Genomic DNA, 17,866 nt, shown 5'->3' on the forward strand with positions numbered 1-17,866 from the left:
GGGTGGGCGGGCAGGCTGGGGTGGGGTGGGGTGTGGGGGGTAGTGTTTGTTAACAGTCTGAATGGCCCAGGGGAAGAAGCTGTTAGTGAGTGTGGAGGTGTGGGACCTGATCGACTAGTGGGTCAAGCAGGTGGTGGGCGGGGTGCGAGGGGTCACGTGTGATGGCCCTGGTTTACCTGAGATGATTTTTTTCTCTGGGCAGATGGAAGCAGCGTCCTATCAGCGTTGAGATCATTATAATGCTCCTCAATATAAGCTGAGGTTAGACCGTCAGCCCTGGCTACTACTTCGCTCCAGTTACTTTTACCATCGCCCTAAGGAAAGCGTTGCAATTTTACTCAACGTGAAGCTGAAACTTGGAAAAATATGAAGAACAATGAGATTTCTCATTTTTATCCTTTAATTTTGAATTCTACCTCCAGATGTTCTTGTTTCACTCCATTATTTGCTTTTTATAGAAATAACTTTATTACGTTTACTTTTTTTTTTTGTTCTTACTGACAAACTTTTTCTACTCGGCTGTATTATAAATGAAGTCTCTCTCAGGCTGAATGAACATGTATTCACACACACACACACACACACACACACACACACACACACACACACACACACACACACACACACTATTCAAGTACATTAGCTTTTAACTGATAACCTGAAATGCCTATTGCGCACACACACACACACACACACACACTGTGGACTCTCCTGCACTCTAATCCATAAGTGATTCTTCCAGAGCCGCATCGCTGCAAATCTGCTGACCAACACAAAGCACGCGCCTGCACACACACACACACAGACAGAGAGCGAAAGGGTGTGTGTGTTTGTGAATACATTTGTGTCTGTCTGAATGTGTCTGTGTGTGTAAGTATATGAATATATACTGTACTTATAGAGAGTGTGTGTGTGTGTGTGTGTGTGTGTGTGTGTGTGTGTGTGTGTGTGTGTGTGTGTGTGTGTGTGTGTGTGTGTGTGTTGCAGCAGCATTAAAGCAGCTCGGCTCTGCTGCCACAGACTATTTTCTTACTCCTCACTTTGCTCACATTAGAAATATTAAATGTAGACAAAGCTGAAAAATGTTTTTCACCTCATCTCCTTTTATATTAATACAATACACACATGTTATTCTCAGTACATCTCAGTACATTTTATTCATACAGCCAAAAGTTATACATTTGTGTTAGTGATTTCTGTAGAAAAATTGATCCAGCCTGATGAAACCTGTAAATGTCTCAGAGTACAGTGGAACCTGAAGGAAGCGCTCCATCCTCAGGTTCCTCCTCAGTCGAAGCGAATTCATGTAGAAGTTTCTGCTGATTTATGTTAACGTTCACCTCGTGAGTCCGAACTCTACAGCTTTTTATGTTCCTCTTGATGAAGCTGTTGTCATAATTTCCTGTAGTTATATATTTGTGATGTTTTGAGCTCTCAGGGCCACCGTACTGTGGCCAAAGAACATATGTATGATGCTGAAGCAAACCTGGAAGGACACCTTTATTTCAGTGTAAAACTCAGCTGACGTCGGCAGATTCTCGCTGCGGCCCTCGTTCTCCTAAGCGTTCCCCTTTAAGAGCATAAAAAGAATTCATGCATTTCTTCATTCAAATAAGCAGCTGTGCAGGGAGTGACAACAGGGGAACATCTGCATCATGCAGGATCAAATTCAGACTCCAGCATGTTCGGATGAGGTGGAAGATTACAGGAAGCAGAAATTACGATTTGCCGCCAAAGGTCACCTGATCGCTTCAGTGTGTGTGTTAGCAGGAGGATAACTTTAGTATGTATTTCAATGAAAGTGTTCCCAGTGGTAGGACATGGTGCAGAAGTAGCACTGGGAGTCTCCGTTTGATGCTAAAGAAAAGATCACAAACTTCTTCTGGTTCCTGCGTGCTGAGGGGGAAGTCTCAGGAAGACCTGAGACCAGGAAACCAGGAGCCTGAAGAAAATCTAAACGCGTAATGTGACAGGCAGTGTGAAAAACAGTGAGAATGAAGCACAGGAAAAAGACAAAGTCCAAGAAACAGTCCAAAGATTAAAAACAAGGAAAGAACTCCAAACACCGGCATGGCAATAGACAGAACCTTACTTGAAGCTTCACCTGCATCATCATCACCCCACAGCACTCTTTGTGATTATATGAAGAATCATTTCTGGTGTGGCTCTTCTTTAAATGGAGTGAACACACACACAAACACACACACACACACACGCGGGGGTCTGCAGGGGTGACTGAAGCCTATAGCTCACCAGAAGATGAGATGTGGTTGTGGTGGAGGGGGGGCTGGTGGGGTATTGAACAGAGCGCGCACGCACACACACAGCGGGTGACCTTGGCGTTGTGCAGCCATTACACAATTCACTGGCAGGCCAATCGAATCTCTCTCTGTCGATCAATATCCTATTAAAGCAGCACACAAAGAGAGAGAGGCCGGGCGGGCGAGCGAGCGGGCAGGTTAGTGTAGCGGCCGCGGTCACATGTAATTGGTCACTTCAGTGTATTCCTGACTTCTCCTTCCTCTCTCTCTCTGCGATGTGTCATTAAACTCTCACTCTCTCTTCCTGTCGTTCTTCCTCTGATCCTCCGCTTTCTTTTTTTTCTTTGCTCATATTCCTCCTCTCTTTCTTCCTCCCTCCGTCCTCTCCCTCGCAGTCTGTTTCTGCTGCTCTGTACAAACCTCACCTGAGCGAGACATTACAGCTACGTTTATGAGGGCCATAAGTTTGTGGACAGTAACTTGTGTTTGTTGTGCTTGTTGAACTGACAACAGTGAGGCGTCCGTCTGTCACCAGAATTCCTACCGGTCAGAATTTAACCAAAGCAGTGCTCCTCAGGAAATAAGAACTGCTGGTTGCTGACATGAGGGATCAGCATAAAATTGCTAGGTCTAGTTAATAGTTCTTTAAGGGTTATTTATTAGAAACAAATATTACTGTACTCATATACACATACCAGCTAATGTTAGCCTCAAGTTTCCTAAAAATCACACTTTCCCTCTGACAAACAGTTTGATTACATTCTTATATTGTATGAGAGTTTAATCACTAAGAGTCCAACAATGTTAGATCCACTTCAAAGACAGTTTCATTATGACCATAACAGTAGCTAACAGAGGCCAACAGCAGCTTACCGAGGCTATTAACAGTTAACTAAAGCCCCTTTTCCATTAATACCTACTCGGATATACTCACCACGGATCGCCGCTCGGGTCAACTGGTTTTCCATTACAATCTGGTACTACTTAACGTGCGTGGTTGTCGTCATAGCAACGCATCCAAGCATCCCGCAACGTAATTAATATACGACATGATCGCTACAAAAAAGGTGGACGTCGAGGCAAGAATATACCTGCTGCTCTTTCTGTGGCTTTTTGTCAGACTCGGGGAACACGGTGTTGTTTTTTGTAACCGTTTCCTTCGTTGGCGAGTTTCAAAAAAGGGTGGTTTTATTTTTGTCAACATGACGCTCTCATGACTCATCAGCTGTGTCCCAAAACGTCGGCTGCATCCTTCGGAGGACCCGGCCTTCGCAGTCTATGTGGGCCGGGTCCTTCGAAGACCGAGAAGGCCGGAAGAGCGAGGCTGTGAAATGGGACGGTCTAGCCTTCAGATTTGCGTCACCACTGTGTCGGTGGAGTTTAATAAACTCGGCCGTTTGCTCCTTGCTATCTAAAATACCGTCTCACACTTCTGTTTAATCAGTTTTCTGTTTGACGTTTATTCAGCTGTGTGAAAATCCTGGAGGAACCCACCCGATGGATTAATAAAGTTTTATTTAATCTAATAATCTAATAACTTTGATCTCAGCCAAACCGATTTACTCCGGAACAAATAAAACACCGAAAAAAGCCAAACAATTACATTTTTAAGTTATCCGAGTGACTTATATATCATGTTTAACCTGAGTAGCGAAAGAGCGGGGGTCTGAAAACGATAAAGCCGGGAGTCCGCTGCTCTCGCCGGCTGGAGTGACCATTGAACCCCCGGCTTGCTATCCAGCAGGTGTGTAACAGAGGTCTCCGAAAACATCGGCACACTTTTGCAAATATACGATGTCTTCATAAACCAAGCAGATATTTGTAATTTACACAGCTACTTTCTCGCCTGAAAATATGTTAAAGGTTTATTTTGTGACCCAGAAAGATTGATAAGACTAATTTTAAAACTTAGTAGCGGCCGCCATTGTTGGCAGCTGAAATTTGGCTGGGCCGCGCTATGAATTCTGGGATATGGTGGGCCACGAAGGACACACCCGACCCATCCTTCAAATTCGGGGAAATGAAGGACACATTTGTCGGCCGCATTTGAAGGAGTCGACGAATTGGGACAGCCTTCGTCGCCTGGCTGTGACGTAATCGGCCTTCAAATGCGGCCTCCGGAGGATGCAGCCGACGTTTTGGGACACAGCTATCGAGTGACGCTACTGTCCAGCTAATCAGTGGCATGCAGTCTGACGATGTTACATTTTAGTACTGACTCAGAACCCTGGTCGGGCAGGTACTAAAAAAGCACTTGGTACCAGGTACTATGACCTAATGGAAAACCCTGATAACTGTTGTGAACCGTGCCAAGTCGATCCAAGTAGGTACTAATAGCAAAGGGGCTTAAGGCTAACACAAGCTAACAGTACCTAACTAAGGCTAACTACAGCTAACTTAAGGCTAAGAGTAGCTAAATAAACAGTGGACTAACAGCGTTCCACAGAAAATTCTGGGGGAGATCCATCTAGGCGCGGCTGTTATGGGGTAAACTCAAAATGTTTTTGATCTCTGTTAGCTGACATGTTAGCATGTTTGTCCTACAGCAGCTACCATAGCTAGAATTATGCACTTGAATTGACTATGTGCACGTTAGCATATGCTACTTCCGGTGCGGAAACTCCTGTGGGGAGCTTTGTTTCCGGTGTCCTATTCGCGCCCTGTTTACGGTCCAAAACAAGTTAAGCAAATGAATGAATCAAGCGGCGATTTACATTTCTATAGATGTCTTGGGCATTTACCCAATATATCTGTAAATGATGTTCATCGACTTGTCGATATTTTTTCCCCAGCGCCTCTCTTTTTCACAAAAGAGAAAAGGGATTCAAATGTTATATTTCTCAGTATCTGTAAACAGCGGTCCCTCGTTTATCGCGGGTGTTATGTTCTAAAAATAACCAGCGATAGGTGAAATCAACTAGCCAATTTTATTTTTTTGACGGTGCAAAACGTTTCGTCGACATACAGTACTGCACTTCAGAGTCACACTGCTAGCGATCGATGCGGCGATTGTGTACTGAACAGGAGAGACGTCACGGAGGAGATCGTCTGCAGCGATCAGGACGCAGGACACAATGTGATGTGTAAAAAAAAAAAAAAAAAAAGCATGCAAACTTGCACTAAAAAATCCGCCAAACAGCGAGGTGAAAGTGAACCGCGTTATAGCGAGGGACCACTGTAATTTTGAAGGCAAGTCACAACATACCCTTCGTAAATACTAATGTATAGAAACCCTTACCAGCAATCATTCATTTTTTGTGTGGCTTTTGTTCACGGTTTGTTAACATGCTGTGTAGGTGTGTACTTGACTAGCTGATATCGACATAACGGGGAAACATCTGGTTTGACTATTCTTCACCTGTAGTTTGAATGCTGAACATTTGCCTGTTTAAATCATAAGACCAGTCACTATACAGAGATGTGCTTCTGAAGGTGGACGATGTGTCTTCTGATTTTGTAATGCAGTTCTGCTTGTTTTGAGTGATGTAAACAACTGATCGATCTAAACTCTTTAAACGTCAAAATTGATCGTTAGATTTTTTATGACACAACAGTGATGAGTGTTCCCACCTTCTGCTCTTTGTAACTTAACGCGATCTTTCCGTTTTCGAGTTTTGGACATGATTTTGGAGCATATCTTCGCAGTAGCGATTGACCGCAAAGTAAAGCTACCGGAAATGTACAACCCCACATCCGGTCTCAAACCAGGAAGTTAGCATTTTCTCGTGCACAGGGTCAATTGGGCAGTGTAAGAAAACAGAACTCAGTTGACTGCAATCTGTAATCTACTGACATCTAGTGGTGAAAAATGTTACACACTGTAAGTTTAAGATTTGAAAGGTAATTCAAGCATGATTGTGTATGGCAATCTGTTAAATTACTGCAGGTGAAGGGACTTCTCAAACCTGGTAGAAACAAAGACAGATATGTTTCTTTACATATTAGATTTAAAACTCTGATATTTGTGTTAAAATGATACGATCTCTACATTTTCATAGTCAGGGGATCTTTTTAAGTGAATCGATTAAACAATGGGTGTTCCAGTTATTAATTGTGCCTAGTAAACTGGCACGTGGGTGTAGCACAGGCTGTAAAAGGAGCTGCAGCTCACTCTTTGATGTTTTTAGACACTTGTAACCAGCTCTCTCACACACACTCACACACACAGATGCATGAGTGGAGTGCCAGCAGTGCACCTTGGCACTGAAACAGATTTCATGAAAACACACACACACAAACTTCCTGCCAGTGTGTCAGGAGAGCTGATATTAGACGTAAGGATGTTGGGGATTACAGCTGATATGATGGCTTCACACACACACAGTGCAAACACACAAACACTCAAATAGATAAGAAGGCAGATGACCCACTTGGCACCTTCTCGTACCTTCGTCTGTCTCGCTATCGCTATCGCGCTCACGCACGCACACACACACACACACACCCACACACACACACACACACACACACACACACACACACAGGATGAAAGATGAATAAACCTGGGGGCCTGCATGCTTCAGACTCCTCCTCCTCCCTCCCCTGCCCTCTGCCACACACACCTGGTGGTGTGCCAGCAGCAGATGGGCACCGTGGCACAAACGACACAAAGATGTTTGACAATTTTAATAATAATCACAATAATAATCATAATAATGAAAGTGTGCATTGGAACAATAAAACAAAGGGAACAGCTGTAAGCGATCAAAGAGGTGCCTTTGCGAGTTCTCGCAGAAACACGATGAAGATGTGCTTTAAAGGGGGGTTACAGTAGTAACCACTGTATGGCGAGTGACCTGAAAGCATCATTAATACAGCGAAGACGAGCCGAAGCTCCGGCTGGCAGACGTCCAGACAGCAGAGCACCGGCCCCCGGCATTCAAATGCAAGAAGTAAACACAGAGCAGCTTCATTACTGCCAGAAATCTAATCAGCAAGGATACAAATCAACCAGGAGCAGCTGCAGAGTGCTGCCAGCGCCCTCCACAGGCTGCACACGTCAGTGCAGCAGTGCCTCTCAGACGGAGCCCATCAACACCATGTTTCAGCTGTCATCTCATTTATGATTAACCATTAACATCTCAGAGGTTCACCCACAGCCTCAGTGAGCACATGCAGCAGATTATCCATGATTGGCTGCTTTTATATCCTTATCTCTTATCTCTCTAGAAAAAATCAGCTTTTCACTGAATTTCTTAATATTAGATGGCACACCGTACTTTGTGTCTACTGATTATCTTTATTTTTACCACTTTGGACAGTTTCAGTTCAGTTCAGCTTTATTTATATTGCACCAACAACAGTCACCTCACGGCACTTTATATTGTAGGGTAAATATCCTACAATGATACAGAGAAACCCCAACAACAGACAACCCCCTATAAGCAAGCACTGGGAGACAGCTGGAAGGAAAAACTCCCTTTTAGCAGGAAAAAACCTCTGGCAGAGCCGGGCTCAGTGAGGGGCGGCCATCTGAGAGACCAGTTAGGTTTACTACTATCACAAGGACTTATCCATTATTTTTAACAGTTTATGCAACTAGTCAAGGAGTCTAGGACTTGCTTATGATGGCTGTTTTAACATCTTTGATTGGTGGCGATCTCCATGTTACCATGGAGATGTTTAAAATGTCTAAACATGAGTTAGCTTAGTGAGCGCGAAGCTTCAGAAAGCAAGTGAACAAAGTGGTGTACAATATAACAGGTTCTCAAGGTTTTCATCAAGACTGCGATAACGAAAAGAATTGAGTCTATAGGGGAGTTTGGGATTTGCAGTGCATTATGGGATGAGTAGTTCTTTTACAGTTAAGTCACTCTCCACATGATTTGGTAGCTTTGCCTTTTTCGACTCAAGACTGGCTTCACTGAAAGCTTCACGCTCTTTATGAGTTTGTGAAACCTCAGAGGAGAAGTGAACAAGAGGTTCCCGTCCAGAACTGGAGTCATAAAAAAGTGGACTACAATTATTAAATTACAGGGTAAGTTTACTTGTCCTCAGACGTAAAAACACAGAACAGGTCGACTGTTCGTTACGAGCCGTGGCAGTCACAGGAAACTTGTATGTTCTTCATTTTTCAGTTTTTAAATTATCTTTGTTTTTACTTCCTGCTCCCGTGGGAAAGGAGTTTAAAACGTCCACACACGAATGACCAACTCTCTGTGTGTCTGTGTGTGTGGGTCTGTCTGTGTATATGTGTGGGTGTGTGTGTGCATGTGTGCGTGTCTCAGGTCAGCCCTATCTCTGCAGGGCAGAGAGAGAGAGAGTGATAGATAGGTGGAGCAAGATCACGGTGCTGAGCTCAGCAGAAAACTCCCCACCAGGTCCTGTCAGTCCTCCCCCTCCCTCCTCCTCCTCCTTTCATCCCATCACACCATCATGCTATCTGTCAATAAAACGATGAAGAGTAGGGATGAGGGTGTGGCGGGGGGGCTGGAGGCGAGGGGGTAGATGGATGTCCGGTTTTGAAGCTGATTGCTGCCTTTGTTCAGCAGGATTTTCAAATTGAAGCATTTGACAACAAAGAGCCGGATCGCTCCCTCCCTCCTTTAACACGGAGAGCCTCGCAGGGCTTTGTGGAAGAGCTTCTGTCCCCTGAGAATAGGATGGAGGGGGGCAGCAGAACATGAACAGATCAGAGAGGAAGAGGGCCACAGCTTGTTGTTGTTGGTAGATGCTAATGTTGCGTGCTAACTGCTCTCATATACAATGATGACATAAACTCCTGTTGTGAGCTAATATTGAATATGTAAACAGAGACAAGCGGTGCTCGGCTGCTCGTCAGGCTGTTTGTTGGGAGCAGCGGCAGACTTTAAATAAAGTTTTTCCCTTTTTTTTTAGTCTCGTTTATAAAAGCGACTCATTTTTGTCTTTTTTTAAGGAGGGCAGTAGTTTTATCACCTCCTGAGCCAATTCATCCGCCCGCCAGATTAATCCTGACGATCCTCTGACCGTCAGAAGAGACGTTAACAGCTCTGAGCTGAACAGAGTCCCACTACTGCACACACAGGTGGGGCAATTTTAAATGCATACACCTGTGCGCTCACTGGAGTGTTTAACGAGGAGTTAAACAACAACACCTGTCCGCACACAATCCCTGCATCATGCGCTTCAGGGTGAGCTCAGAAAACGTTCCCTGGAAGCTGCAGGAGGATCATATGTCGAAGCTAATCTGCTGGTTCTGCTCGGCCAGAAAATCCCAGTGACTGATGCAAACACACAGTCACTCAGAATTTCTCCTTAAAATATTCTCCCAGGTTATTGGTGTTTTAACATGGAGTTAGTCAGACTGTTTAATCAGTTGTGTGTTTGAAACGCAGGAATATTCACACGAGACATCTAGCGGGACGATAAGTGAAACTTATTTTCAAGGCCCTGTCCTTTGAACCAATCAGCTGTCCTCAGAGGGGGTCAATAAGCTCCTCCTCCATTTCTGACAGGCAATCACACATTTTTCACTGAAGCTCAGATGGTTCAAAGACGCGTTCAGAGTGTTGGTCCACCCAGCGACATTTATGTGTATTGAATGAATGCAGGCGCCGCTCCGGTTTCCCTCTACGCTGCTGAAGTACAGGAACAGTAAAGGACTGTTTGTCAAGTAGTGTCCCAATCATCGCCCTTGTTAACCTGTTCTCTCCCTTCTCTGATTCAACATAATTATCTTCTGTTCCTGATTGGAGGCTGAATTTAAAGCCAAAGAAGGCAGCTGTGTCCCTCTCTTGTCCTTCACCTCCATCAGCACCATCTCTCCGTCACTTTACAGTTTTTGTTTAAGAAGTGCAGATTAAGCACGGAGGTTTCTGTTGGTCTAGTTTCCAGGAGAGAGGAGGTCCAGGATATAGCCTAACCCTGTCACTGGAAGAACGTGATAAAACTTATGTTATGCTTGTGGCGTGACGGGCGGTCAGATGTCCAGTGACGCGTTGTGTTGCAGCATCTCTTCAGGCAGGAGGAAACACATTTAATAAGAGTCAAGCTTTACTTTTTAAATGTGCACTTTGGATGATTAGAAGCTTTAGTCTTCTTTTCTTGTGTGCAGCAGCTTTATGAGACAGTAACTGCTGCCGCAGCAGGCTTTCATTGGAGTGTCCATACTCCCATGAAGTCTCCTTCACTGCAGGAAGTTTCTTGTCTCCTTTAAGGAAACCTGAAAGTGTCAGTGAGGAGCTTTCACAGCTTGTTCTCCTGATTTTTATCAACATGTTTAACACTCCTTGTTCAGCCTCCAGGTGTGTGTGTGTGTGTGTGTGTGTGTGTGTGTGTGTGTGTGTGTGTGTGTGTGTGTGTGTGTGTGTGTGTGTGTGTTCACTGGTTATATAAAAATGTCACCGTATCCGTACTGACACTCTCTGTCTGTCTGTCCATCCATCAGCGCCCATTGCAGCCGGCACCGGGCCAAACTTCTCGCTGGCTGACCTCGACAGCTCCTCCTACTACAGCATGAGCCCAGGAGCCATGAGGAGACCACTGCCCAGCACCTCCTCCTCCAGGTACACACCAGCACACTCAGCACCTCCTCCTGTTGTTCATGTGACTTTTTATCAGTTTTAATGACTGCAGTCAATCAATCGATTGACTAAGGTCAAAGTTTTTCTCAAAGAGGGAAACATGCGCGTCATAGAAAACTCTAAACAATGATCCAATAAGTGCTTTTGTAAAATAGAAGAAGTAGAAAACTGATTCTATAAGATTTCATGGAGCACCTGTAATAAAATAAATGGGACGCAGAGTCTGTGCAGTGACTCGCAGCACCTGCGCCCTGTTTAAATAACCTTTGTTGAGCTGTCAGCGGACAGAGCGGTGAGGCCTCAGTGCTGAGTGTGAGCGCCACCTAGTGGCCCGTGGACTGACCTTTCAGCGATGCTGGAGAAGTCGCTTCATCATTGGCCGATGTTCCCAAACCAGAACTCGAGATGGCTTAATTTCGTTTTTTAATTCCAAACATTCAAATCCAGATGGTTTATGTTCCAGCCGTACAGTGCTCAGAGGACACACAAACAACAAAGAGTTGGTTGGATTTGTGAAATGAAATGACTGCAATGGACAGATGCAAGGATGACGACGGTCACACCCTCGTGCAGTGCACAGGATGGATGCTGTATCACAGACACGATAGGACGGCTGTCAGTATTTCACTAACTCACCTGCAGGGTGTGTAGAGTGTAGAGGCTACGGCAGCTTTGGTCTGTGCATGAACACTAACTGTTTGTTCCTAATGTGGCTTAATGTATGTTAGAGCACACACACACACACACACACACACACACACACACACACACACACACACACAGCTGATTGGTTCTGACCTGACCCCCTCAAACAGCCCTTAGAAGGTACTCACAACTCACTGATATCCTCACAGTGATGGCTTAAACTCAAATGACTATACAAACACACACACACACACACACACACACACACACACACACACTCTCCCTCTCACACACATATGCTTGCAGGGTTTGCCCTGACCTCTTCTCTTAAATCGATGCGGTCGCAAAAGTCGTCTGTCTGCTGAAATACCTGCCCTGCAGCGCACACACACACACACACACACAGTTAGCTGAGTGTGTGTGTGTGCGTGTGTGTGTGTGTGTGTGTGTCCTCTGTCTTCTACACCCTCTCTCCCTCTCTCCTCTCTGACTCCAAACACATCTCCAGAGACCTCCCACACACACATTACCCCACACATACACACACACACACACACACACAGATCGCTGTGAGGCAGTGAAGCAGATCCATATGGAAATATTTAAGTCTTTACTAATGTCAAAGACCCTCCATTCATACAAACACATCTCAGTGTACAGGCAGGTCTCTCTCACACACACACAACAGACACACACACACACACACACACACACACTGTTAATGTTTTAACTTCCTGTTAAACAAACAGATCTGGCCAGTGAGGTGTAAACCTGCTGCCTGTGAGTCGTTGCTCTCATGTTTCAGGCTTAAACCTTACAGTAAAGCAAACAGAAAATGTGTGAAATGCATAAATAACTGCACAAGTACAGAAAGACTACAGCTGGGTTTGGAGGGTAAAGGAGGACATGTAAATTTATGTCTTACAGAAAGGTATGAATTCAGACTTTGTCCTTCCTTTTCTTCCTGTCAGGGTTGCTCTGGTTTATCCAGTGTGAGGCTTTAAAGCCAGATCAAGTGTACATCCATCAGATGCTGCTGTAAGTCTATGCCTGAGAGTCATTTAGTCCACGGGACACATACGGTTTGATCTCATGTCAACCCTCCTCACTGCTCCTTTCTTTTTACCATAAAACACCACATTGTCAAAGTTCACATGGAGTTAGCCAATCAGTGATGTCAACAAACGAGCACTGGACTCCAGTGAAAGCAAAAATGGCCTCCATGTTCAAGGAGAACACCACTGCTGGCCAAGAAGATCACAAAAGCAAACTGCAAACAAACATCTGGATTTCCCGAGACTTCTGGGAAATCTTCTGTGGACTGACAAGACAGAAGCTGAACTTTGTGGAAGGTTTGAGTCCCGTTACATCTGCATCAAACTAACAGCTTTGTTCCCTTAATGAATGAAATCATCATTTAAAACCTGCACTCTGCATTTACTCAGGTTCTCTTTATTTGATGATCTGAAACATGTGAGTGTGACCAATATGTGGAAAAAAAAAGAAATAAGGGAGGGGCAGGTAGGTGAGATTGAACAGTTGGATGTGTGGGAGGGAGCCTGATGTGCTGGTCTCGGGTTTGGGTGGGACTTCAAACAGCTGATAGCAGGAATCAGAGGGGTCTGTGTGGGTGTTTAGGACTCCACCTGTTCTCTGTTTGAGCTCTGAGCTGGAGAACAGCGGGGTTAATAATGGGAGGAGTCACCAATGCTGCTCTGTCTCTCTGCAGCTCTGCCAAGAGGATAAAGTGCATGGAGGAGGACGTGGACAGCCCGGGGGAGGAGTCCTACTACCCAAGCCAGGGTCGGTCTCCAGGCAGTGGCAGCCAGGCCAGCAGCTGGCACGACGTGGAGCCAGGTACGTAACCACACCCCCAACGAAACCCCAGCCGCCTCCTCTAATAACAGCCCCGCCATCTTAATACCCCACCTGACCCCGGCCCTAACACTCCCCCCACCTCCACCATGCAGACTCTCGTCATCACACATCCCAGAGCTAACCTGCCGCTCCAACGCAGCCCAGCGGAGCGATGCTACCATGGTGCAGTGTGCAGGTGGTGCTTCCAGCAGGGGGTGTGTGTGTGTGTGTGTGTGTGTGTGTGTGTGTGTGTGTAAGAGTGATTTTTTTTAATGTTTCGTCAGAGAGTGTGATCTCTCGACTGCCTGCTGTCTCATAAAGAGGACGTCACAGGTTTGATCCTGCACACTTGCAGAATCAGATCCAAACAGGAAGTCTGTCACATAAACAGGAAGCAACCTCCAGCATCCCTCCGTGTAGCTCAGTTTGAATCTGAACAGTTCAGAGACACAAATCTGTTCAGTGAGCCTCACGAAGCCGAGAAAGGGGGGAAAAATTTAATTCGCATTAATATGTCATTAAACTGTCAGCTCAGAAGAAATCCATATTTTTTAATTTGTCTTATAATTATTATAAATTATTCAATTCATTCTTCACTTTTAATTACTTTTTCAACAGTCAGGCAGTTTGTTTAGTTACCCTTAGTTACCTTTAATCTTTGTATTTTTACGTCATATTTTTATATTTTTAAATATTTCTTTGGTGATTTTTCTTTTAGATAGAGAAGTCAAATTATGCATTTAAATTTCAAATGTTTTGATATAATATAAATAATAATCTGGCATTTGATAAATATACAAATATCAGTCAAATAAAATATATTTTAATACAAAAAGTCTTTACGTTATTTTGACATTTTTATTCAGTATTTTTATGATATTTTATTTCAGTGAATGTTGCGTTTTTCAAATATATTTATAGATATTCTTTGCGTGGCTTTTATGGGTTAGAATGATTTATTTATTTTTGTTAAATGGGTTGGAAATTTATTCAGTTACATGTTTTAGTTTTTATTCTGAATTCAATTTTACATGATCATTTATTTATTTTTAATGTTCGTTAAAACTATACTGTAATTGTTATTGAACTTATTAAAATATTTAGATAGAAAATTATATTCTTGCATTTAAAAGATGTGAATATCAATCAAATATAATGTTTATTAATAATATTAGATATATAATATATAATATAAGAATATTATATTTTTATAATTGCTATTATGAAGCTATTTAAATTTTCTTTCTGTTCTCTATGTTTCATTTTTTTTATTTCTTTAAAAAACATTTTTTAATAATATTTTGGAAATTCGAGCAGACCCCCGCGAGTACCCGGTTCAATTCCCAGCCGAGCGACCATCTGCTGCATGTCGTTCTTCTCTCTGTGCTGTTTCCTGTCGCTCTCTCTGCTCTCAGTCTTTTGAAGGAACAAAAATGTCCAGAAAGATATGTGCAGAATAAACTGCTTTCCTAATATAAATTCATTTTACAGAGGTGTTTAGGTTTCTGTTGAGTATTTCTATGATTTCAGTACAATCAAATCTATTTTTAAAGCAGGTTTACAGCTACAACAGAAGCAAATATACTCTGGTTCATACTGAATTAGAAATCACAGGTTAGCTGTCTCAAAGGAAACTTTTAAAAAAATTTTTTTTTTTTTTTTTTTTGCGTTAGAAAAAATAGAAAATTGCTTTAATTCTCAATTATTATTTATTATATTCAGTTCATTGCATTCAGTGCATTTTTGGTTTATTTTATTTTTTACTTTCATTTTTGCAGACTCAGAGATTTTGTAGTTTTATTTTGGTAACCATGTTCTTAAACACACATGCATACACTGATTATATTTGTGAGTTCCTTCCTCTTCCTGTCTCCTCTTCCACTCTCGGCCGGTGTATTCATGCTACTTTTCCTTTCCGTTTCTTTTCTTCCTTTCCTCCGTCTTGCGTTGGAAAGCTGGATATAAGCTGCGTGGCTCTCTAGCTAGCTCTTTCATCTCCCGACAAGGTAAAGACGTCAACACGCCTCCTCACTTCCTGTCTACATGTCTGTGAAACCGCCTCCTCCTCCTTCTCCTCCTTTTTGTCTGAGTTTCCGTCTCGTGCCCCCCTCAACCTCCTTCACCTCCCCACCGCACTCCACCCAACCCTAACTCCACTCACCTGGCAGCATGCTGATGATGTCACTGTGGCACTTTGTTTATTGGTCGATTTTGTTTAGTTTGTGGACGAGAAAACCAGCTGGATGGACAGCAGGACAGTTTGTGTCTGTGTGCGAGTGTGTGTGTGTTTGTGTGTGTGTGTGTGTGTTGAATGTGAATATGTGACATGGTAACGAGTAAAGGTGTTGTTAGTGTGTGTATCAGGAGACGTTTGAATCTGATAAATGACCAAAACTAACCACAGATTGTATATTAAAGATGGAAGGTAACTCAAACTGGTTTGAAGTGTGAGGCAGCCTAATGGCTGCTGGATGAGAGGGTGGAGCTCTAACTTACTGCTAATCAGTAACATCAAAACCCTTGAATTTCACTCAGCAGTCCTGGAGCTCCGCCTTTTTGGACGCTCTGCTAGTACAGGAACCTCACAGCAGCCAAGTTATTGGTCAGTTGATGTCATTATGACAGTCCAGAGGTCGAGTTCAGGTGAAGCCGAGCAGACAGCTAGCGGCTACAGCCACCTGTGTCACCATCCACCTGTCAATCAAAGAGGCCACACCCCTAATTATGAAGGGCAATATTATCTAGAGACCAAACAGTTTCTGGATTGTGTTGTATTGGACAAAGGTGGATGAAGATGGAGTTGCCAAGCAGAAAGAGAAGAGGAAGAGCTCAGAGGATGTTCATGGATGTAGTGATGGAGGACATATTGGTGTGAGAGAGGAGGATGCTGGGAATGATGGAGGCAGACGATCTGCTGTGGAGACCCATTAAAGGTCTCCACATTTAATTAAATGGTTGTGGGTTTTTATGTTTATTTTATTGTGTTGTTGCATTTTCATTTTGTAATGTTTTACAGATTTTTATTTGAAATAACATGTTTGGTTAAATTATTAACTGGGACACATTAAATAATGGATAAATGGATGATGAATGAATGAATCATAATCAGTGACGGATCGATGGATCATGGATGGATGGATGATGAAGGATGGATGGATGGGGAATGGATGAATGGATAATGATTGATGAATGATGGATGCATCATTGATGAATGATGGATGCATCATTGATGAATGATGGATGCATCATGGATGGATCAATCATGGATGGATGACAAATGATGGATGGGTTGATGATGGATGGATGGATGAATGATGGATCACGGATGGATGGATGGATGGATGGATGGATGGATCTTGAATGAATGATGGATGATTAATGGTGGATGCATCATGGATGGATGATGATGAATGATTGATGGGTGGATGGATAATGAATGATGGAGGGATGGACGATGGATGGATCAATCATGGATGACTGATAGATTGGATGGATGGATGGATGGATGGATGGATGATGGATGTGGAAACAGGATGAGGAAGAAGACATTGCTGAACAGCCTCAGTTCCACCTGACAAAACCTCTTCAGTCCTTCATCACACTCACAAACAAACAACCCCCTCTGCCTCTTCCTCCTCCTACTGCACCTCTGCCCGTCACTACAAGCCCCACCCCCTCCAGGTAGACCACAGTCTGTGTTGTTACCTCTGTTCACAGCTCGTCTCCGAGCTGTGGAACAATCGTGTGTTTGTGCTGATAATAAGCCATGACAGGAAAGAGAAGCAGCATGTCTGAGTTTCTTGTCTCTCAGAAAACTGACTGACTTTTTATGTTTGAATAAAAATGCTGCCGGCTGGCCCATCTGACACACAAAGAAATAAAAATAAATGATGGGCTTTAGATCATCACTCAGAGGAACCTTTCCTTAAACTATAAAAGATAAACTTGTGTTTTTAAAAAAACTGAATAAAATAATGTAATTTCACATTTTTATTTGGTTTTCTGTGTTTTTATTTATATATTTCGTTGCACACTTTTCATGTCGATATTATTATTTTTATAAAATTTCAGGCTTTTGTTTTATGTTCTTTTTTATATTTTAGTGTTTCATTTTATTTGTTTTATCATTTTTACTCATGTTGTCATTTTTTGCTGGTATCTAAAACCTAAAAAAGGCTCAGACACACTAAACTCTCTGACACCTGCAGCCTGTGACTCAATCTCCAAGCCCCGCCCCTGATCTCTAAGCCCCACTCCAAACCACCACCTCCCTCCTCCCAACTCCTCCCCCCATTGGAGGTGCATAAAAAGTGTTTAAAGAATCAAATCTGCCATGACCCACTCCTCCTCATCATGATCATCATGGTTCTTGGCAGGGATGCCGTCACCCGCCAGCGCTCTAAAGAGGTCAGAGAAGTCCGGTTTCTGCGGCACTGCGCCTTCACCGAGCGGCGCTTCCTCCACCTCCTCCTCTTCTTCTTCCTCCTCTTCCCCCCGAACGGCTTTCACACACCATCACCGGCCCGTCATTACCGGGCCTCGAGGTGAGGTCATCCCCAGAAACCTCCCTCACCCGCCTCCCACCACACACACTCACCT

The 17,866-nt window shown here is 43.6% G+C and overlaps 1 protein-coding gene across 10 annotated transcripts in view; it reads left to right on the forward strand.

Annotated features, from left to right (window-relative positions):
• The window catches only part of nfia (nuclear factor I/A), a 149,336-nt gene that overhangs the window by 115,429 nt on the left and 16,041 nt on the right, over window positions 1-17,866 (forward strand). For 6 of the 10 annotated variants that reach the window (XM_063465958.1, XM_063465959.1, XM_063465961.1 and 3 more), the window contains exons 5-8: window positions 10,630-10,747; window positions 13,140-13,267; window positions 15,223-15,273; window positions 17,644-17,811. In XM_063465958.1, the coding sequence (XP_063322028.1) occupies window positions 10,630-10,747; window positions 13,140-13,267; window positions 15,223-15,273; window positions 17,644-17,811 (465 nt within the window). The remainder of the gene's footprint in view (window positions 1-10,629; window positions 10,748-13,139; window positions 13,268-15,222; window positions 15,274-17,643; window positions 17,812-17,866) is intronic. The other 4 variants (XM_063465963.1, XM_063465966.1, XM_063465960.1 and 1 more) reach the window with 3 other exon arrangements.

The sequence above is a fragment of the Pelmatolapia mariae genome, linkage group LG23 (genome assembly GCF_036321145.2).
Source record: "Pelmatolapia mariae isolate MD_Pm_ZW linkage group LG23, Pm_UMD_F_2, whole genome shotgun sequence".
NCBI lineage: Eukaryota > Metazoa > Chordata > Actinopteri > Cichliformes > Cichlidae > Pelmatolapia > Pelmatolapia mariae.